We start from the raw sequence: 22,455 nt of genomic DNA, 5'->3' as shown, positions 1-22,455 counted from the left end.
AAGACAGCACTTATACAAGGCTGATACAGGTGGCGACAGGTAATGGAGGCATGAAAAAATGGAGGCATGAGAAAATCATTACACTCCGCAAGACAGATACGCCAGGTCTCCTCTCACCAGGAAGTGCGTGGGACATGACAGTCGACCTTGGGAAGCAGCTACTGTTCCCCAGAGAGACTGCGGAAACGTCACTCCGGCCAGACCTGGTAATGTGGTCGGTAGCTCGCAAGACTGTCCAACTGGTGGAGCTCACCGTGCCATGGGAGGAGAACTCAGAAGAAGCCCACGAGTGGAAGCATGCTAAGTACGCAGACCTAGCGGCAGAGTGCAGAGACGTTGGCTGGGAAGCCATTACGTGCCCTGTTGAGGTGGGGTGTAGAGGCTTTTTGGGAGCCTCAACTGCTCACCTACTCCGTGATGTGGGATGCAAAGGAGTTGCACATCGGAAAGCCATCAAAGAACTGGCTGGGGAAACAGAGAAAGGCAGCTTCTGGCTGTGGCTAAAGTGGAAGCACAGGAGTTGGGGGCCAGACAACACCTAGGGCATTAGCAGGGGTGGTAGGGAGAGATACTATCGCTCCGCCACCAGGAGATGTACTGGGGTTAAAGGAGTGAAACATCAATGACTGGTGGTCCCCAGCTGATGACCCGCTCAGGCCCAGAGGTGTCACACCTGAATGGAGGTGGTGGAGGTGCGTCAGGCAGAAATGCCGAGCAGGCAGACCATCAGCCTGTACAATTAAGTGGAAACAGGAAGCGGAAGTCAGCTCTGTCACCTGTCTATGATGTCATCAGCGGTTGTGTCTGTAGTTCTTTCTAACTGACACAGTTACGCCACAAGTCTCAGAAATCTCAATTCAAAACATGTTTTTATAGTTTTACAATTATAGCTTTGCATGTATAAAACAATTCAAAACGCATATAAATGAGAAACGCAAGTGATAAATGAACATTTTAAGGTTACTTTTACCTTCATTGAAGACATGTGTCAGGTTCGGGAGTTCAGCACCCTCGAGCCAGTGCCTCCACTCTTGCAACGCCAGGATGAGTGCCAATAATTCTCTGTTGCCAATGTCGTAGTTGCGTTCGGCCGGGGTCAGGCGGCGGGAGAAGAAGGCACAGGGGTGGAGCCTCTGGTCGTCGCTCGAGCGCTGGGAGAGGACGGCCCCTACGCCGGTGTCTGACGCATCAACCTCGACAATGAATTGAGAGGAGGGGTTAGGGTGAATGAGCACAGGAACCGAGGTGAATAAAGATTTTAGCTTACTAAATGCTGCGTCTGCCTCTGGGGTCCACCTAAAAGGAGCTTTAACAGATGTGAGCTTCGTCATTGGTTCTGCGACCCGGCTAAAATTCCTAATAAATCGGCGATAGAAATTGGCAAAGCCTAGGAACCTTTGAAGAAGCTTCCTTGATGTAGGAACGGGCCAGTCGACCACAGCCTGGATCTTAGCTGGGTCGGGACTAACTTGGCCTTGTTCCACAATGAACCCCAGAAAGGAAACGGACGACGAGTGAGAAAGAACATTTCTCTGCCTTAACAAATAATTTGTTCTCAAGTAGCCTTTGGAGGACCAGACGAACATGCTGGGTGTGTTCCTCGAGTGAGGATGAAAAAATTAGAATATCGTCCAAATAAACGAAAATAAAGCGGCCGAGCATGTCTCGCAGGACGTCATTTATGAAGCTTTGGAACACGGCTGGAGCATTGGTGAGTCCGAAAGGCATGACTAGATATTCAAAGTGTCCGAGAGGGGTATTGAACGCGGTCTTCCATTCATCACCCTCTCGGACACGAACCAGATGGTAGGCGGAACGAAGGTCAAGCTTAGTGAATATCTTGGCGGAATGGAGGGAGTTAAATGCGGAATCCATGAGCGGTAATGGGTATTTATTCTTTACTGTAATATCATTCAGAGCCCGGTAGTCTACACAAGGGCGGAGGGACTTATCTTTTTTGTCCACAAAAAAAAAAACAGCAGCTAATGGGGACGATGAAGGACGAATGAGGCCAGCTGCGACAGACGTGGCAATATACTGCTCCAACGCTTCCCTTTCAGGTTTGGAAATGTTAAATAGCCGTGCGGATGGGAGGGTAGCACCGGGAAGTAGCTCAATGGCACAATCATATGGTCTGTGAGGAGGAAGTGACTGGGCTTTTTCTTTACTGAATGCTTCACGGAGGTCGTGGTAAACTGAGGGTACCGAGGTGAGATCAATTCTTTCCGGCAATTCTATCTGGGCGGGCGGAGTTCGTGGACATGCTGATTTGAGACAGTGGGTGTGACAAAAAACGCTCCAATTAATAATGGTGGATTTAGCCCAATCAATGTGGGGGTTATGTTTGAGCAACCAGGTAAGCCCTAATACGATGGGTGCTGAACGGGAAGGAATGACTAAGAAACTCATGGTCTCCGAGTGGTTACCAGAAATGCGGAGAAGAAGTGGAGTGGTTTGGTGCGTGATAGTAGCAAGGTGACGCCCATCAAGGGAACGCACAACTTTAGTATCAGATAGTTTTACCACGGGAACACCATGTTGTTTGACAAACCCCTCATCAATAAAATTGTCATCTGCCCCTGAGTCAATGAAAGGGTTAATGTCTAATTGTTTGGTGGACCAGGAGAGAGTACCTGGGAGTTGTAGTCTACCAGCTGCGTCAGGCGCTGACGTCATCCGGGGGGGCGTGTCTCCGGACGCGCTTGGAGAGCGTGGATGTGCAGCTTGGGTGCGTGGGCTGTCGGGACGGACCGGACAGCTGGAGAGGGAATGACCTGCCTGGCCGCAGTAGATGCACAAGCGGAGGACCTTGCGGCGATTCCTCTCCGCAGGAGTGAGACGACTCCCTCCCAGCTGCATAGGTTCGTCGAGCCGAGGTGCAGGAGTGGATTCCATGTAGGCGGATGGCCGGGGCGGTGTCTGTTGGAACTTGTAATCGCCGCGGCTGTAGCCGGGGGTGCCGCGTCCCCGGTCCGCATGGCGGTCGCTGAGGCGCTTTTCGATGCGGACAGCCAAGGCGATGAGGTCGTCGAGGGTTGCCGGGGTCTCCAGCGGAATCATCTGGTCCTTGATGGGATCAGCCAGGCCAGTAAAAAAATGCATCCAGCAGGGCCGTGGCGTTCCAATCACTTTTTGCCGCAAGTGCGCGGAACTCGACGGCGTAGTCGATGGCGCTGCGGCGTCCCTGACTTATCCGCAGTAGGGCGCGTGCTGCGTCGCGCCCGGGAGGAGTCCGTTGGAATACCTGTTCCATCGCCCTGGTGAAGGCTGAATAGGACGAGCAAGTGGGAGATCGGCGGCTCCATTCCGCCGTGGCCCACTCCCCTGCTTTGCCAGTCAGATGGGAAATGATGAAGGCGATCCGTGCCCGCTCGGAGCGGAAGGCAGCCGCCTGCAGCTCGAAGTGGAGCTCGCATTGAGTGAGGAAGGTGTGTACCTCACCGGACTCGCCGGAGAACCTCTCGGGTTTGGACAGCACTGAGCCGAGCGCAGGTAAGATGGCGTCTGACGAGGGCGAATGTTCTGTGGGTATTTCAGGGTTAGCGGGTGGTGTGGTGGTGGAAGATCCTTGCTGTAGGGTTGCGACCAACGCGCCGAGCTGTGTCTCCAGAGCCTGCATGCGAGCGTCTTGTTGGTCAGCTAGGCTTTTAATGCACGAACCCAAAGCATTAAGTTGTTCCTCTTGTCTGCCCAGGCGTTGAGCCTGGTGACGCAGCGCCAATTTAATGGGCTCGGGCTCCGCGGGGTCCATTGCTGGCTGGTTTATTCTGTCAGGTTCTCGGTGTGGTTAGGACCCCAGATGCAGAGGCTTAGAGTTCGTGTGGTGATTCAGGACTTTTAATGACAAAAAGTGCAAGAGAGAGTAGTTCCAAAAACAGAAAGCGATGGTGTTGTGGCAAAAACAGAGACAAAAGGCAAATGAAAGTTACACCATGAAGAAAAGTACAAACTCTGGAGTTAGCTGGACGGCAGGGAAGCGGCAGGTCCAAATGGGTATGGAACAACGATTGGTAGCAGAAGCACTCGGGTGTGTTGCCAGCAGAGGCGAAACAATAAACCAGCGGCTGCCAGCTGTGGGTAGTCGGCTTAAATGAGTATCGGGTAATTAGCAACAGGTGTGCCCAGCGTCCCCGCCTCCAGCCCGCTTAAGGTGTAACTGCAACAATAAAGGAGAAACAAGCCAGAAGAAGGCAGGTACCACGCAGTGACAACCACAACAAATGGTAGTCACTAGCACATTGTGACAACATGATTGTTGCCAAAGTCACAATGTGGCAGCGAGATCAACACGGTTTTGCTGTGAGTTATTTCTCAACTTCATTAGTGTTGCTCACCTTCTTTATCAAAACCCTGCCACTTACAAGTTTTTTTGGCTCTATTTTGGGTTATTTTTCAGCCATGATCAAAAGGAAAAGCACAGACTTGACTCCAGTTACTCTTTCAACGAATCATCAAAGCAACAGAATAGAAATCAAAGCTCTTTTCAAATTTATTTAATGGATTTAATCTAGTCTGTGTTCTGCTGTCGTTGGCTGTTTGTTTTAGTTGTGTGTTATTCTTTGTGATCAGCACTCAGAAATGATTTAGTAGGAGTAATGGTATTATTATTGACACTGTTGTCGCTACTCATAGTCAAATTACTTGTGTTCTTGCCGTGATGATAATAATAAACATGATTAAATATTAAACAGTCACAGCAAAGCAGACAAGACAGCAAAGACCCATAACTAAGCAGCAAGTGAAGTTGTGTGCATGAAGTCCTCATTGTTTTTTGTTTTTTTGTTAAGGGAAAGAAGAATAAAGTGTCGACAGGTCGTCAGACACAGGTAGCCACCAACACACTGTCGAAAGCGGCCTTCCTCCTTACTGTACTCGGTGAACGACTGGAACTCCACAATCTTGCCTTCAGCACTGGGATGTTCTCCCTGGAACTCCAGAGACCACCAGCGTCCACCAAAGCTTTGGAGGTTTCACTATTTCCTTCATGACTTGTTTTACTATAAGACTATAACAAAATGCATTTTAAAATGTCCATTAAATATATGCTCAATACGAGGAGTGCACCAATTTACCACATGGAATACATTAAGTGAGGGAAGAAAAAAATATACCATAGTACCGTAGTTTCCGGACTATAGAACGCACTGAAAGCACCCACTGAATGTGTGAAAGAGAAAAACACATTTGTCCATAGATAAGCTGCACCGGTCTACAAGCCGCATGTTTCTACGTCATGACATGGGCTATTTAGTACACATTAAAATATGTTATACACAAAGATGAAACATAAACGGTAGCCCGCCAGAAAAATTGCTCTCTTTAATGACCAGACGTCTTGTTGAATGAGCTAGTGATGGATTGCCGGGCACACTCCCCAAGTAGCTGATGTGCCTCCCCATAGGTCAGGGGAACCAGAGTATAGAGAGGGTGGAGCCACCTGGCCTAGCCCAGCAAGGTGCACTGTGGTCGGACACTCTCCGAGTGCCCCGGCGTGCCGCCCCAGAGTTCAGTAGAACCAGGATATAGTGTGGGTGGAGTCACCTGGCGTGACCCAGCAAGGTGCACTGTGGTCGGACACATTTTTTGAGCAGCCCCGGTGTGCCACCAGGTGCCCATGCCAGAATATCGGAAGCAAGTGTCTCTTCTTCAGACGTTTGCTCAATATTACTGAGGATATAAGTACATCTACTGGTCACATTTGATATTGCAGTTTACTGTACGGAGCTCCCGACACCTCTCCACGCGTTCTCCATGATGAGGGCGCTGCTCGGAAGCACACGAGATGTCGCAAGACCAGAACATGACCACATATTAGTGCATCACTGTGTAAGCTGCGGGGTAGATAGATAGATAGATAGTTTTCAGCATTACTGGAACATCTTTCCTGGGCATATTGATTTCACACAGCCCAAAGATAGGAACTAACGCTACTTCCGTCAACAACAACAGCACAGAGAGCGTGTTCTGTGTTTGCTGCCACTAATCATGGCAGACTATGTGAGAGCCACCACTGACTTTGGGGACACATGAGGATCCAGAACCTTATCTTTTTGAGCCAGAATATATGGAGGATAAGTTACAGGTTTCAGAAGCTGAGCAGGCAAGAAGAGAGGGTGAAACGTTGGAGCAGACGGGATCGAGAGAGTCAGGGCCGGCATGACTTGGTGGCGTAAATGAGGAGCTTGCTAAGCCATACCAGCAGACATTGAGTATTAGTGCTGCACTGAGTGGCACACATCGATGGGAAGGCTTTGTGTATCTGGCAAGCAGGACACAGCTCCAAGAGACTGCATAAAACAAATAAAAAACAAAGCCTGCAGTGGTAGAAACTTTTTTCCACCTACCCCAAATCAACAGCACATAGTGCTAGTGATATACACAGTCCATCTAGCCTTGTCACTACGCCAGAAAAGTAGTTCCATTTTGTTCGCTCCTACAATGTCAATGTCTTTATATCCTGGTTAATATACTAAGTACCCATGTACTTTACGGCATGTAAATGGCGTGTTGTTTCTGGCTAGGACTTTCACGCTAACACATTTTCCTGGATGATAATTGTCCCACAAAAAATTTTGCCGATAAACTATATCATTGTCAACATTATTTTGAGACCATTTTTTCATGAATGTAATGGTAACGATAATATTTAGCATAATAATGAGAGTACACCGTATCAAAAGCAACTTTAATTTCTCAAGAGTATTTAGCATTGTCATTGGAATGTCGAGAGCTTTTAAATGCAATAAATGAAACAAACAGAATAATAAATTAAACAAACAAAAGACAGGAAAGCCCCAATGAACATAAAATGGACTCTGACTTGTTTAGCAAAAATTTTACTTAAGTAAAAATCACAATAAATCACAATACTTCTGATTTTGAATCAGTGTCCCTTTTTTTTGTGGCAAACAGTGCTCTTATTTTGAAAGCCGGAAGTGTGTTGTGTGTGTTGAGAATGTCTATTGACAGTTAAGACGAGCTGAGTGCAAGAATAAACGTGCCTCTCGTCTTTTTAACGCAAAACCTGCACGTCGTCAGCGGGCATTGTAAAACACTTACATTAAAGCGGTAAAACACAACACAGAGTAATCACTCATACAGCCTGACTCGCACACACACAGCCACACTAGCATGCTCTGCTAAACTAAGCTTACCTCGCTAGCTTCCATTCACGCTCCGTAAGAGAGGCGTTTCCAAGTTTTTTCTCCACCGTTTTGACACGTGTAGTTCTGGGGGCACACGTTCCTTGTCCTCACGATGACATCCTTTCATTCACATTATGTCACTTTCTGCGAGATTCCGTGTTTAACAGTATCATGTCAATCTATCGAGGCGGGCAAAATTATCGTCTTGTTTTTATTTAACGTGCAATTAATGTATTTACTGAATATCGTGATATTTCAGGTTTTTGATGGGGTTTTTAGAGGGCTTTATAGGCTTAATGGGTTAGTGCGAGGTGGCTCTAGAATGCACAGAAAAGGGAAACAAATACAAAAATCCGAATGCAGTTTTCCTTTAAAAGACATTCATCATTCATAATGTGTAAATTATAATCCAGAATAAATGTATTTCTTGTTTTTAAAAATAATACACAATGTCCATCCATCCATTTTCTATACCGCTTGTCCTCTTTCGGGCCACGGGTGAGCTGGAGCCTATCCCAGCTGACTTCGGGCTACACCCTGGACTGGTCACCAGCCAATCACACAAATTTACAAACAAGCATTCACACTCACATTCACACCTATGGACAGTTTAGAGTCTCCAATTATCCATCCATCTTCTATGCCGCTTATCCTCATTAGGGTCGCGGGTATGTTGGAGCCTATCCCAGCTGACTTCGTACATCCATGTGTACCATGCAGACCATGACTGACTCTGTGTTGGTCAACTAGGTGAAGCTGGCTTACCAAGAGTCAGAGATCGTGGCTCTGTTGAAGAAACTTCCTCTGGGCCTTGTGGAAATGTCAGTTATCCGAGAGCGAGCCGAGCAGCTCCGGGATGGAAACTTCTGTGGTTACAGACCCGTGCTTCCTCTCATGTTGGCCAGCTTTATATTTGATGTCCTCTGCTCCCCAGGTAAACACCTTGCCTAATCATTGGCAATCCGAATTTGAAGTGGCTTGTCCTGTATTTGTTATTGTCTTGTATTGTTTTATAGGGCAGCAAAGCTGCCTTTGCATCTACTGTTTTGTTGTCGAGTCAACAGCTATCCTTTTTGTTTCTTACGCTTGAAGTCCGCTAGTATTGGATAGAAAAGGCATGCTGGCTAATGGTCTATCACAAAGCTGAGATGCAGGTTTTTCTTGAAATATATATAAATTCTTAGTATATCGACATGTGTTGCTTTACAAAATAGTGGCAAAGTTGCATCCTTTCATTTTTCACTATGTGGCTCTCTATCTGGAAATAGTTTGGACACTCCTGTCCTGGAAGGACCAAATCAATACAACCCAAGATACAGTGTGGTCCGCAACATATCAGAAAAGAAGCAAACATGTCAAACATGTAAATCACAATATGGAGGGAGCTATGGCGCTTGGTAGAGCTCTGCACTTCAAGTGCTTTTCTATCATGTCGCAGCTCAACATTTGATCAACCATAACTACTGAAATAACTACATATTCTGTGCTCCAGATAACACAAGAAACAGGAAGCAAACCCAAAGTAATAAAGCAGACGCTGTCCTGCCTACATAACATTGCCGTTCCATGTCCGTTTGTGTTCAATATCTTTCTGTCAAATTTCTTGTAATGTTTGTGCAGTTGTGTCGCCAACTGGCTCCCGCCCACCGAGCCGCAATCACAACAGCGAGATGCCTGGGGATGAAGAGCTTGGCTTCGGGGCTGCAGTTGCAGCACTTGGTAAGTTGTTTTCTTGCCAAAGTACAAGATAGTGTTTTGTCCATTTCTAACCTCTGGAATGTCTTTCTCAACACATCACTCACTGTAAATGTCCTAAAATGTGCCTTGTACAGTTTTTTACTTGAAGTTGTTAGGGGTCGGGGTTGGGTTTAGGAATCCTCAGTCCTGAATTGACGTATAGGAAACAGTTAGGTGTGGTTGTCATCTCACAATCATGTGAGTATCCTTGTATATACTGTATGGCTGTCCTAAAATGGCAGTACGTGAAAGGAAGTAGCTCCAAAAGATTATTTTTTGCCATTAAAGCTCATTTTAAAGTCATTTAACCATTTTATTGCATTAATAGGGTGTCACTTATTACAATTCAACTGTTTTTACTGTATGTCTTCAATTAATTCATATCAAATAAGCTAGGAAAATATCAGACTTTTAGCCTTAAAATTGCTGTGGAACGCCTGTCATGAAATATTTATTGCAGTAGCAAAAATGCGAATAAGACTGTTCGTAAATTTTACTGTTTCAGCTATTTTGAATGAACACAGTAATCCCTCATTTATCACGGTTAATTGGTTCCAGACCCAGCCGTGATAAGTGAATTTCCACAAATTATTTATCCTTATTTATAAATTGAATATTTTTGTAGTTAGAGCAGAGAAAACCTGTTCACAACCTTTTAAATGTGTTTTTGAATCTTATTAGAGCCATCCAGACATGAAATAACACCCCTATAGTCACCTTTACACTCCTATTACCCAATGTAGTAGACAAAAAGACAAAACAAGAGGAAAAAAAAGGCATTTAATACATAAATAAGACTTGTGCTTGTGTATGTTACCATAAATGGCCTAAATAAACCTGAATGAGGGGCGGACCGGTAGTGACTTTGATGGTTTAGAGTTGAATTTCAGCTTTGCGTGAATAACAGCCACAACAGTAGCCCATGCTTTTATTAGGGATTTTATTGTGCCTGTTGTGAGATCATTCAAACCTGCAATAAAAGCCTGTTGTTCCTGTGCATGGCTCAGATCAAGGGTACCCAAGTGTTACATTTTGGGTAAAATTTCAAACTCGTGGATAGACCTTGGTAATGTTATAAACAAACTTCAAACATTGCAAAACACACACCCAACATACCAGAGCTCGAGACATCTTCCATTTCCCATAGCAACCCTCCGAAGTTCACTCTTTTTCAAATGTAATGTACATAACTCTGTGTCCACTTTATGCTGTTATCTCTGCATAGATTTGACTTTTGTTAGAAAAGTAACTTATATTTGAGAGAGTATCATAAAGTAAATAAAAACAAGTGACAAATCTAGATCTTGAGTTAAAGCTCTGAAAATATGGCAAAAAGCAAATGTTATGTACATTACATCTTCCATAGTGGCACACAAACTTTCTTGCCATTCTGTAATCTGTGAACGCATTACCCCACTACTGTTTTATGTTACAGAGAACAATACAACACACATGCAGAAAGTATTTTTTTCAACTTAAACAACCCAACTTCTATATATTTGCATGAAATGCCACTCATCACAAGCTAATGTACATAACTCGGTGTCCACTTTATGCCTTACATCACTCTAAAAATTTATCTTTTGCAGGTAAATCGAATTGTATAGCAAAATTAAGGTAAATGTAACAAATATGCAACCACAAACTTATTTAAAGTGCAAATACTATAAACATATTGTGAAAAAACAAATGCAGACACCGGATTATGTACATTACATGGAAAGATTTACCATTCTCAACCACCATACTTTTCTCCACACATCTTTTCTCTGGGACTCAGATAACACTTACAATTTTCATGCATATTTCTACAGGTTTGGAAAAATATAAAGTAAAGAAAATCAACTTAAACCTATATATCCACATCTAACCCTGCTGTTATGGTAATTAGTAATTTTGTTTACACCCCTACCTTGAATGTTTTATGCACCTATATGTTTTTAACCACCCTCTTCAGCATGCTTGCTAGTTAATAACATAGCTGGATGGTGGAGGTAACTGCAGTAGTGCCCTTTCACCTTAATCTATTTTCCTTCTACTTATTTTTTCATTAAGTTTGCTTGCTGCACTGCTGAAATCAACCCTACCCTTCCTGCAAAAATGTTGCATCATCAATTATAATTTTTTTTTTAAATAAATATCAGTAGTGTATTAGACTGCATGTTCTGTCTATCTGCCTTTATCACATTTCCTGTACATACTGTAACTCTGACGCGAAATGGCGGACACGACGACACATTCCCCTGCTGAACGCGTATTTGGCGAATAACCAGCGGAAGGATAAAAGTTTTGTTTGGCCCAAGAAGGCACATTTTAATTTCTAATTCAATATTTACTAGCAATACGCAATTTACGCTGTGAGCTCGAAGTGTACGTACATAACTGGCTGGACACAGAATTTTGGTGTGTTAGACTTTTCAAATAATCTTATTTTACTCTTTTTATACACAAAAAAATCACTTTAGTTGCAGAGTTGAGTAATTATTCCATGAATATGTACCATTGTAATCGTCATGGGGTTTGTTTTTCCATGGAATTATGTTCTTCAAAATTTTCATCGGCAGGCAGACACAAGGTAATGCACTTTTCACTAATGATTACACGACAGTTTTTTTTTTTACACTGAGAATATTTGAATAAAACACATTAGAAACCAATTTCAGACATCATTCTTTAATTCTAAGTAGAAATCATGACAAAATTATTGAGAAAATATTATTAGTTAATTTCACAACAAAAGTAGACATGCTTTCCATGTAACATTTCAATGTCCAAATATAGACACTTTTTTACAACATAGCCGTGCTAGCGCAAAATAAAAACATGAACAGGCTTAATTTATGGTTTGGTAAGCTTCCTCACTCTATAAACGTCAGAGTGATAGGGATAGTACACATTGTTAGAACAACAATTTCAAATACTACTCAAGTCAAGTTGAAGACAGCAAAGGGTACCCTTGATCTGAGCCATGCACTCCTGCGATCAACTTTGAGCATTACAGTAACATTACTGACACCTAGTGACCAGTGAAGAATACTACATATCGTCACAACTTTAAATGCGTCTTCTGAATGCCTTATATTTGTATTTTACCTCATTTTGCCATTTTTATGCTTGAAAATGCTTAATTTAGGCATAAATATGTAACATTTGCTTAAATATGCATATTTGACTAGTAATTGCCGTATGCAACCACGAAACAGCATGATTTGTTAATGAATATATTTTTGAAAAACCCTGAGAGTGAAACCTCGGAATTTTAAGCGCAAAGTGCCGAGGGACGACTGTCTATGTTCTTTTGCTCACTTCAAAGGGCATTTGTGGTGTGCACAAAACGTGCCATTTGCCGTGTACCGGCAGATATATGTAACATCATACATCTGTGACATGATTTCATATTTTCTGTGTGTTTCACTTGGTCAGTGATGGCCCTTCTCATTTTTCTTTAAAGTGCTCAGGACACTTCCTTGAACTTTTTTTGCCATACTGCTGTCATCCACCAGTAAAGAACTACAAAACGCGAGTGACATGAAGTTGTGATTATCAAAGTTCTCTGAAATGTCGCCATTACGTTGAGGCTGCTTTCCAGCAACCAGGCTCAACAAATCGCAGCCATGGACACACAGTAAAGCCAAGAAGGAGAAATATATAACACAATAACAACATGCACTGATACTGTGTTGTGATGAGTAGTTATTGGTACATTGTTACGACATACACTTCGATTCAAAAGTTTGAACGCACCTCATTTATAGCAATGAGTAAGTATGTGATTGGCACTGGCAGATCTATGCAGAGACTACAAGATACAAGACAAGAGAGCAGAGGTCCTGCTTAGCTAGCCTTGAAATTTGACATGAAAATCCATATTATTACTTGTAGAAAAGATGTGGATTTACTTACTGGCGCCTTGTCACTCTCTTCCACGGTCGAATGTCTTCTGGATTTTTTACTTTTTATTTACTTTCATCTACGTCAGGGTTTGTGTTACACCCAGTCTGGGTTGAGGAAAGATAGTCGGGACAGCTGATGGTAGAAGCACCCTCCGGTACACATTCAGTTACAAACTTTCTTTTATCTGAGGCGCAGTATCAAAACAACTGTCCTCGAAATGTGCCGAACACAATACCGAAGAATCTGACATGGCGGAACAGGCTTACTCCGTCTGCTTGAGTGTTCCAGCCAAAGCCTGCCCCACAACGAGCGGGCATAATATACTCCTGATCAAAATGTTTTAGGGCCAACAAGATTTTGCATTGTTGGAAAATTCAAAATGCAAAAAATTCAAAATGCAAAAAGAAGAAATGGGAGTGAGACAAAAAAGCAATTTATTGCAAAGAAGCATTTAGTGAAATAGGCTGAAAATGGACCTCAGTTCCAGAAAGTGGATGCCCTGAATGACGTAGCTACTCCTTATAATCTTTTTTTGAACATTTTATTTCTACGGTATTTAAGGGGACTTTTGATTATCCGATGAACAGCCTTTTTCATTTAACGCTTGTTTGCAATAAATGGTTTACTCCAAAACATTTTTTGTCTTACTACCCTTTCTTCTTTTTGCTTTTTGAAGCTCTACTTAGAACCTCCGTAAGATCCAACAGTGCAAAAAATAAATTCTTGGAATTTTTCAACAGTGCTTAAATTTTTGATCAAGAATGTGTGTTAACTTTCGAGCACATATCTAACAGAGGAAATATGCCTTTGAATGTTATATTGCGCTGCGAAAATAACAAGATGAATTTGTTTTGGTCTCATGAGCACTTGAATAGCACAAATGGGTCTGGGTTCTCTTCTGTTCTCTACACTGCAAACATATTTTTAAAAATTGTTTTAAGAATTCCATTGTGCCCGCAGGGATGAAGACAACAGTAAGTGAAGCAGAGCATCCTCTGCTTTGTGAAGGAACAAGAAGGGTGAAGGGAGATCTTGCTCTTGCACTCATGATCACATATAAGGACGACCAGAGCAAGCTAAAGAAGGTAATAATCAGTGTTGATGTAATCACTCTTACTGTACTTCATTAACTGTGCATCTTTTGATGTAAATATTCACAATTTGTGTGTTTTGTTTTTGTTTTAATCATTTTTTTTGGATTTTGGTGGAGTGTCTCTGTCAATCACCATGAAAGAGCAAAGAACTGCTAGAATTTAAAGTATTTTTTCAAGAAACCGCTATTTTAGTTGGTCAAGCTTTAGAGACTCTCCACCACTTTAGAGTAGGTGTGGGGCTTGTTCGACTTCCACTGGAGGAGTCCACTGGGAATAGCTCAGAATGCTATCTAATTTCCATAATTGGTCGCATGAGTGCTTTCAGGTCATGTCTGCACAAAATTAATATTTTAAAAACACATATTTCTCAATGAATTTTGGCCTCTTGTTCATTTTAAGTTTTTGTCTTTAACTCGTACAATCCCAGCCCTTTTTCAAAATTAAACGCCTTCAGTACCGGCCATTTTGGACGATTTTGACTGATATTTCAAGGCACACAGAATGTTGTGTTCAATGGCTATATAAACATGGAACCTAACAAAAGAAAGATTAGACTAGTCTTTCATCAGAGAATAAGTTTGTTTCTAACTTTTTCTATTCTTTAGTAATCAGGAGTAGAACATAGGTAAGTTTCAGGAAAATATCAGTTCACAACAAAAAAGGGAGAAAACCACCTTTTTGTGAAAAGATACGTTTCAAGCATAATTTTCACTTTGACACAAATTTTTTGCTTTTGTTACAGCTGCACCAACTGCACCACAACATAACCCTAAAAAGGGTTGTTTTACATCAAAATAACAATTTATTTCCAAACATAACACCATGAACTATTTACAATTTTCATATTTGGAAATAAACTGTGTGTGTGTGCGCTCCACGCTCTCTCACTTCCTCCTTGCTGTCGAGTGTGTTAATGCATACAAAAGATCAATGCCGAGCGCTTATGAATTGCACTTCTGCCACCTTGTGGCCATTCTTATGGCTTAAAACTGTTTGAAAAGTCACCACTTTTATTGCGCACTTGCATCATCACCTCTTTTTGCCTCTCGCGGGTTTTAAAAAAGGTATAAATACGTCTTTGGTACTGAATGAGTTAAACACGTAGCTTTTGAAAACTCCGACGACAATAAATTCATTAATGAATCACACAATAAATTAAATGCACTAGATAATTTTGCCTGCCTCAATGTATTGCCATGTGCATGCATGTCAGTTTTTCTCGTCTCTCGCCTCCAAACAGGCAGGAAGAGGATTCACTCTGTGCATTGGTTTCAGCACCTTGGCGCTTTTGTTCCATAGAACAGTGGTGCCCAACCTTTTTTGACCCGCGGACCGGGGGGTTGGGGTTTTTTTCTTATGTTATAGCGATCTAATTTATCTTATCTCTGGACTTTTTCCAGAGAGATTATTACACCGCTGTTTGACGTGTGTGGTAAAAGGCAGTGTGCTAGCATGAATTGACTTCACACAAATGTGCACATTAGCACAGGAATTTTTTCTCCCTTAATAATTAAAAAAAATCATTTAAAAACTGTATTTTGTGTTCGGTTGTGTTGTCATTGACTAATATTTAAATTTGTTTGATGAGCTGAAACATTTAAGTGTGCCAAACATGCAAAAAAAAAAGAAATCAGGAAGGGGACAAACACTTTTTCACACCACTGTATTCTTATTATTCTCAAAGTAAAAGTCTGTTTTGTCTCTTTCACTGATTTCAATGACATTCACAAGTGTTGAAAACTCCATGTTCCATGACTTTCTGTCAGGGGAACTTGCCCCCGACCACTGATGAACTAACAAAATGACACAGAAAACAAAATTTGAGATTTTCTCGCGCGAGGAGTGTCCGTGCCACACTGCAACACTCAGTGGCGAAAAAAAAATGTCATGACGAAGTCTGCCTCCTTTTTTCAGTGAATCACATAAGCCCACCATCTGCAGCCATGGCCACAAACACCGACATCTTTGGCATGCCAATATTTTTGGCTATGACTGTAAATGGACCCATGACGACACGGCATCTCCTCCAGACATGCTCACTAGTGTCCCAGCTTAGAAAAACATTGTGTTGTTAAAATGAAGAATGGTATCATCCAAGGGGAATTCATTTTGTCAGAATTTTATTAGCTGAGCAATCAAGAATAGAATTATCTGGATATGTCTGTCTAAACAGTGTGCTTTTCTTTTGAATCATTTCTTTAATGCTATTTTTGGCCATCGTCTCTCTTGCGTCTTCAGATACTTGATAAATTGTTGGACAGAGAGAGTCAGACCCACAAACCTCAGACGCTGAGCTCCTTCTACTCGAGCAAGCCTGCAGCTGGAAGCCAACGTAGCCCTTCTAAACACGGCCCTTCAGCTTCCTCTGCAGCCAATTTGGTGGCGCCTTCTTCCAGCTCCTCTTCTGCTGTGGCGCTGGCTTGTGAAGAGCTGGATGAACCCAAATCGGTGCAGAACAGCACAGCGGCACAGAGTACTTCTGAGTGTGGTGAGCACTGTGAGAAATCAGTTTGTGTTGACTCCTTTCTTTAGGTTGATGTCACCTTCTGAAAGTTAGGTGTCCCAGGATTTTTTTTCCATATACAGTACCCTACACAAGTATTGGGACAGTGAAGCCAGTTCCTTTATTTTTGCTGTAGACTGAAAACATTTGGATTTTACATCAAAAGACAAATGACCCGAGAGCAACATTTCTGCTTGTATTTACATATGGATCGGATCCACAACTTAGAAGATAGCACCTTTTATTGAAGCCCACCCCATTTTTCGTGTCCTAATACCGTAAGGCACTGAGGTCATAAGTTCATGTAGACGTAAGGGAAAGCCTCACCGTTTAGACTGCAGAAGCCTGGATACCTATCAGATTTCTATCTACAGTACATACAAATAAGGTCTGAGTCGTATTTGAAAAAAAACGGAATTGTACTGTTCACACTGGCATGGAAAAATCTGATAAAGTTTACATATGAGGGGGAAAAAATGACCTGCAGAGTGAACGTAGCCTTAGACAGCAATATCCAACACGTTGCATCATTCACCCCAAATTTTCACAGTCCTTTCCCCATAAAATAATCCACATGGCTTAATCAATGGTTCACAGCATCTTAGGCTAAGTTCTCACTGCAGAGGGTAGGATGCCCAATTGAGATTTTTTGTTAAAATTTGATGTTTTATGTGGTCGTTCACATTACCAAAAAAATTGTCAATGTGAACCAAAAGCGTCCGGAAGATGAGGCGCATGCGCAAAAGCATGACGTCACAAGCTTCTGTCGTGTGTTTACGGAAGTAAACATTGCCTCAATTTATGCTCTCCTCTGCGCATTTGTGGCAGTTTCAAGGATTTTGTGCAACGGGAGTCAATATTTTTTTTCCCAAATGATTACGATTAAGAAAAAAGAGTGCAAGACTTTTGGCTAAAGCAGTTTGTAGAAAATTTGCTGCGGCATCTTTTCCAAGGAGCATGTGGGTGGAGTTTGGAGGAAGAAGTGGTGGAACATGACGTGAGCTGCTTAACTGACATTTTTTTAAATATGATTTTCCGATGACAAAAATAACTTTTGCTTACGCCGGTGAGTACCGTTTATTTTCAAGTATTATTGTTATTCAACTATTACTTAACTTTTGCACTGCAAAACATGACTTTCGATGACATATAGGTCTGATATATGCAACCTCACCATTTAGACTGCAGAAGCCTGGATACCTATCAGATTTCTATCTACATACAAATAAGGCCTGAGTCGTATTTGAAAAAAACGGAATTGTACTGTTCACACTGGCATGGAAAAATCTGATACAGTTTACATATGAGGGGAAAAAAATGACCTGCAGAGTGAACGTAGCCTTAGACAGCAATATCCAACACGTTGCATCATTCACCCCAAATTTTCACAGTCCTTTCCCCATCAGATTTGACCCCCAGCCGTGTGCCCCCTTGCCCGCTACTCCAACATACTGCGGAAAAAAATCACTGCAGTCTACCCATTTAACCCCCCCCCCCCTTTTCGAAAGTTTTGGGACTCACAGTGAGAGCCATTACCCACAAATGGCAAAAACGTGGAACCGTGGTGCGCCTTCCCAAGAGTGGCCAGCCAACCAAAATGAGCCCAACAGCGCAGCAACGACTCATCCAAGAGGTCGCAAAAGACCCCACAACAACATCCAAAGAACTGCAGGCCTCACTTGCCTCAGTTAAGGTCAGTGTTCATGACTCCACCATAAGAAAGACAGTGGGCAAAAACGGCCTGCATGGCAAAGTTCCAAGACGAAAACCACTGCTGAACAAAAAGAACATTAAGGCTTGTCTCAGTTTTGCCAGAAAACATCTTGATGACCCCCACGACCTTTGTGAAGATACTCTGTGGTCTGAACTTCTTGGACAGTGTGTGTCCCATTACATCTGGCGTAAAAGTAACACCACATTTCAGAAGAACACCCTACCAATAGTAAAATATGGTGGTGGTAGTGTGATGGACCTGGAAGACCTGCTGTGATGAATGGAACCATGAATTCTGCTACCTACAAAAAATCCTGAAGGAGGATATCTGGCCATCTGTTGGTGACCTCAAGCTGAAACCAACTTGGGTTGTGCAGCAGGACAATGATCCAAAACACACCAGCAAGTCCACCTCTGAATGGCTGAAGAAAAACAAAATGAAGACTTTGGAGTGACCTAGTCAAAGTCCTGACCTGAATCCTATTGAGATGCTGTGGCATGACCTTAAAAAGGCGCTTCATGCTAGAAAACACTCCAACAACTGTTTTACAATATAGCCAAGCTAATATACAACAACAGAAAAACAAAGGACAAAATCATTCATCTGAAGGATCAAAAGTATCAATATTTTGATTTGAGAGTCGACTTTAGAGCATGAAGAGCTGGTATTGGAAAAACTGATATTTCAGTATCGATCTGCACATCACTGGCGTGCTCTCCTTAACGTGTTTGTGGCAATGTCATGGATTTTGTGCAACGGGAGTCAATATTTTCTCAACCAAATGATTCAGTTTAGGAGAGTAAGAAGAAAGAGGGCAAGAATTTTGGTTATGGTAGTTGATAACAACTTGCTGCCACGTCTGTTCCAAGGAGCGTGTGTGTGAGTGGATTTCTGACACAGAGTGGTGAGACATTGACAAGAGCCACTTCACTAACACCTTTTTAAAATAGTTTTTGGATGAGAAGAATAACTTTTGTGTACCACGACCTGGCCGTTCAGACTGCAGTAGCATCGGGCACATATCAGATTTATATGCATATGTGCATATGACAATGAAACTCTTGAATCTTATATCTATATAAGAGTGAGGCCTGAGTCGCATTTGAAAAAATCTGAATTGTACTGTTCACACTGACACATATGAGCAATTGACCTGCAGTGTGAACATAGCTTTTGAATCAAAAGTTGGATTGTACGTTCAAGGTATTTGACTTGAGAGGTTCCACTGCATGTGTCTATAAATACAACTCATCTCCTGTATTGCTTTCTTTTTTGCAGTCTCGGAGGGCAATCCAAGTGATCATCAAAACGATTCAGCCCCATTTAAGCTGGACACTACTGTTCCGAGCCGGCTGGCGCTGGGAGCACGCTGTGGATATAGCCAACGCTGCTGGGGCTCTCCTGTCCGACAGAAGAAGAAACACACGGGTAACGCTGCGACTGGAAATTATGTTTACATTTTTATCTCAGTTCATTCCACATATTATTTAAAATTATTTCTTTTAAACATGCTTTCTAATTTCTGTGAAGGAACATCACATGGCTACATTTGTACAGTTCAGCATGTCTGAAAAGGAGTAGGGAGAAGCAGAGCTTATTTAATCCGAGCCCTTCCCCATATCTATTACTAATAATTCATTCAGACACGATATTCCATCTTGTCAACTGTAAAAATGTTATCAAAGTAAAATAGGAATAATTTAACTCATTCAATATCAAAGACATATTTATACATTTGTTTTAAACCAAGAACGCTCGCTCCCAAGGACGTAAGTCTTTTACGTTATTTTTGTGCGAGGGGCAAAAAGAGGTGACAACGCAAGTGCACACTAAAAGAGGTCACTGTTACAACAGTTTTAAGCCATTAAAAACGATGAAAAAAATGATTTTCTCCCTTTTTTTGTTGGGAACTGACATTTTCCTGAAACTTACCTATGTTCTTCTGCTGATTACAAAAGAACGGAAAAAGGTAGAAACAAACTTTTTTCTGATGAAAGATGAGAGTCTAATGTTTCTTTTGGTAGGTTCCATGTTTTTATAGCCATAGAACACAATATTCTGTGTGCCTTGAAAGATCAGTCAAAATCGTCTAAAATGTCTGGTACTGAAGAGGTTGAATTTTGAGAAATGGCTGGGATTGAATGAGTCAATAGTAAGTGGAAAATAATTTTAAAATGAAAATTACATTCAAATTGAAAATATCATCACAAAATACTAAATACAGTTGCTAAATGGATTGAAATGGGCTTTAAGAAATAACTGCAAGTCTCAGATCAAGGGTACCCAAGTGTTACATTTTGGGTAAAATTTCAAACTCGTGGATAGACCTTGGTAATGTTATAAACACAAACTTCAAACATTGCAAAACACACACCCAAAATACCAGAACTCGAGTCATCTTCCATTTCCCATAGCAACCCTCCGAAGTTCACTCTTTCTGAGTGACACTGGTACCATCACACACAGTAGGTATCATATTACCTACTCCGACACGAACGGCGACCTACAAGGGCTGTCAAAACGAGTTACACTGCTTGATAAACACAAAATTTGTAACTCACCCGACGAAAAAAATCATTTCAAAGTGCATAAAGATCTCCAATATATATAAAAATGAAAAAATCTTACCTTAGACTTGACAATGGTTGTTAAACCGCCGATTGCTCGTCGAATTCAATGATACTGCTTCTCCAAAATCGTGACTGAACGTACATAACGCTGACACAAAATGGCGGACACGACGACACATTCCCTTGCTGAACGCGTATTTGGCGAATAACCGGTGGAAGGATACAAGTTTTGTTTGGTTGTACGTTGTACGTACATAACGGGTCGGACACGAAATTTTGGTGTGTTAGACTTTTGTTCAAATAATCTTATTTTACTCTTTTATACACAAAAAAATAATTTTAGTTGCAGAGTTGAGTAATTATTCCATGAACATATATGATTTTAATCATCATGGGGTTTGTGTTATGTTCTTCATAATTGTTATCGGCGGCGGACACGACGGTTATGTACATTTCACTAATGATTACATGACAGTTATTATTTTTTTTTTACACTGAGAATATTTAAATAAAACACATTAGAAACCAATTTCAGACATCATTCTTTAATTCTAAGTAGAAATCATGAAAAAATTATAGAGAAAATATTATTAGTTAATTTCACAACAAAAGTAGACATGCTTTCCATGTAACATTTCAATGTCCAAATATAGACACTTTTTTACAACATAGCCGTGCTAGCGCAAAATAAAAACATGAACAGGCTTAATTTATGGTTTGGTAAAGTTCCTCACTCTATAAACGTCAGAGTGATAGGGATAGTACACATTGTTAGAACAACTATTTCAAATACTACTCCAGTGAAGTTGAAGACAGCAAAGGGATCAAGGTTACTTGATCTGAGCCATGCACATAAGCTTTTGGAAATGAGCCATATCCTGGGATAGTCATATGACTGTCACATGACATGCACCCCAAAATGTTCCCTGTATGTCACTAAGGGACTTAAGGAGTTCAAGTCAAGCACACAGCTGTATAGGACACATTTGAAGACTTTTAAAGTGTCCTACCTAAATACTTAGTATTAAACCATCGTACCAAATAAATAGTCTGATGATGTGCAATTTAATTGGGACAACAGGAAATAAGATGTGTAATTTTCATACAAAAGTAAAAATAATGGTTTGTCTGGCCAGGCATGGCGAGTATTGACAGCAGTGCTCCGGAGACGACCTCTGACAGTTCACCCACTCTCAGCCGACGGCCATTACGTGGGGGCTGGGCCGCAACATCCTGGGGGCGGGGTCAAGATAGCGACAGCATCAGTAGTTCGTCGTCTGATTCGCTGGGGTCCTCCTCTTCCAGTGGATCTCATCGGGGAGGGGGCGGTGCCAGGGCCAAGAGTACGGACACCAGCAGGTAAGAACGCTCCAATACTTGATAGAGCCGATTCTGAGTCTGAATCTTAACTTGTTCTTTGAACCCTGACCCTCGCTGGCCTGGGTTCACTGAGCATTCGCGTAGTGTGATACACCCAATGATATATACGCCCCTACAACACAAAATCTCAATTTTTACAATTACTTGCAAATTGGAGTATTTCCATTACTAATTAAATAACTTTTTGTGAAAGTAGCTAGTAGCTATAATAATTACTTTTTTAAAGTAATTTGCCCAAGACTGCTAAATACACAGTGTTAATTAGCACTTTCTGTTCAGTGCAATGTAAGCTTCATAAATAAAAGCATGGTTGTATTAAGCATGTAACTAACAAAATGCCCTCATTTACTCATTTATTTTTTTTAGATTGTTAGCCGCTGGGAGAAAGATCCGTGCATTTACCAAAAGTTTATTGTTA

General features: G+C 41.8%; 1 protein-coding gene across 2 annotated transcripts in view; it reads left to right on the top strand.

The window, feature by feature from the left end:
- Positions 1–22,455, top strand: part of zswim8 (zinc finger, SWIM-type containing 8) — a 63,317-nt gene that overhangs the window by 31,353 nt on the left and 9,509 nt on the right. For both annotated transcript variants that reach the window (XM_054795415.1, XM_054795414.1), the window contains exons 12-18: positions 4,788–4,967; positions 7,896–8,079; positions 8,766–8,864; positions 13,737–13,861; positions 16,109–16,358; positions 19,366–19,515; positions 21,794–22,016. In XM_054795415.1, the coding sequence (XP_054651390.1) occupies positions 4,788–4,967; positions 7,896–8,079; positions 8,766–8,864; positions 13,737–13,861; positions 16,109–16,358; positions 19,366–19,515; positions 21,794–22,016 (1,211 nt within the window). The remainder of the gene's footprint in view (positions 1–4,787; positions 4,968–7,895; positions 8,080–8,765; positions 8,865–13,736; positions 13,862–16,108; positions 16,359–19,365; positions 19,516–21,793; positions 22,017–22,455) is intronic.

The sequence above is a fragment of the Dunckerocampus dactyliophorus genome, chromosome 13 (assembly GCF_027744805.1).
Source record: "Dunckerocampus dactyliophorus isolate RoL2022-P2 chromosome 13, RoL_Ddac_1.1, whole genome shotgun sequence".
Taxonomy (NCBI): domain Eukaryota; kingdom Metazoa; phylum Chordata; class Actinopteri; order Syngnathiformes; family Syngnathidae; genus Dunckerocampus; species Dunckerocampus dactyliophorus.
This window is presented reverse-complemented; position numbering and strand designations above follow the sequence as displayed.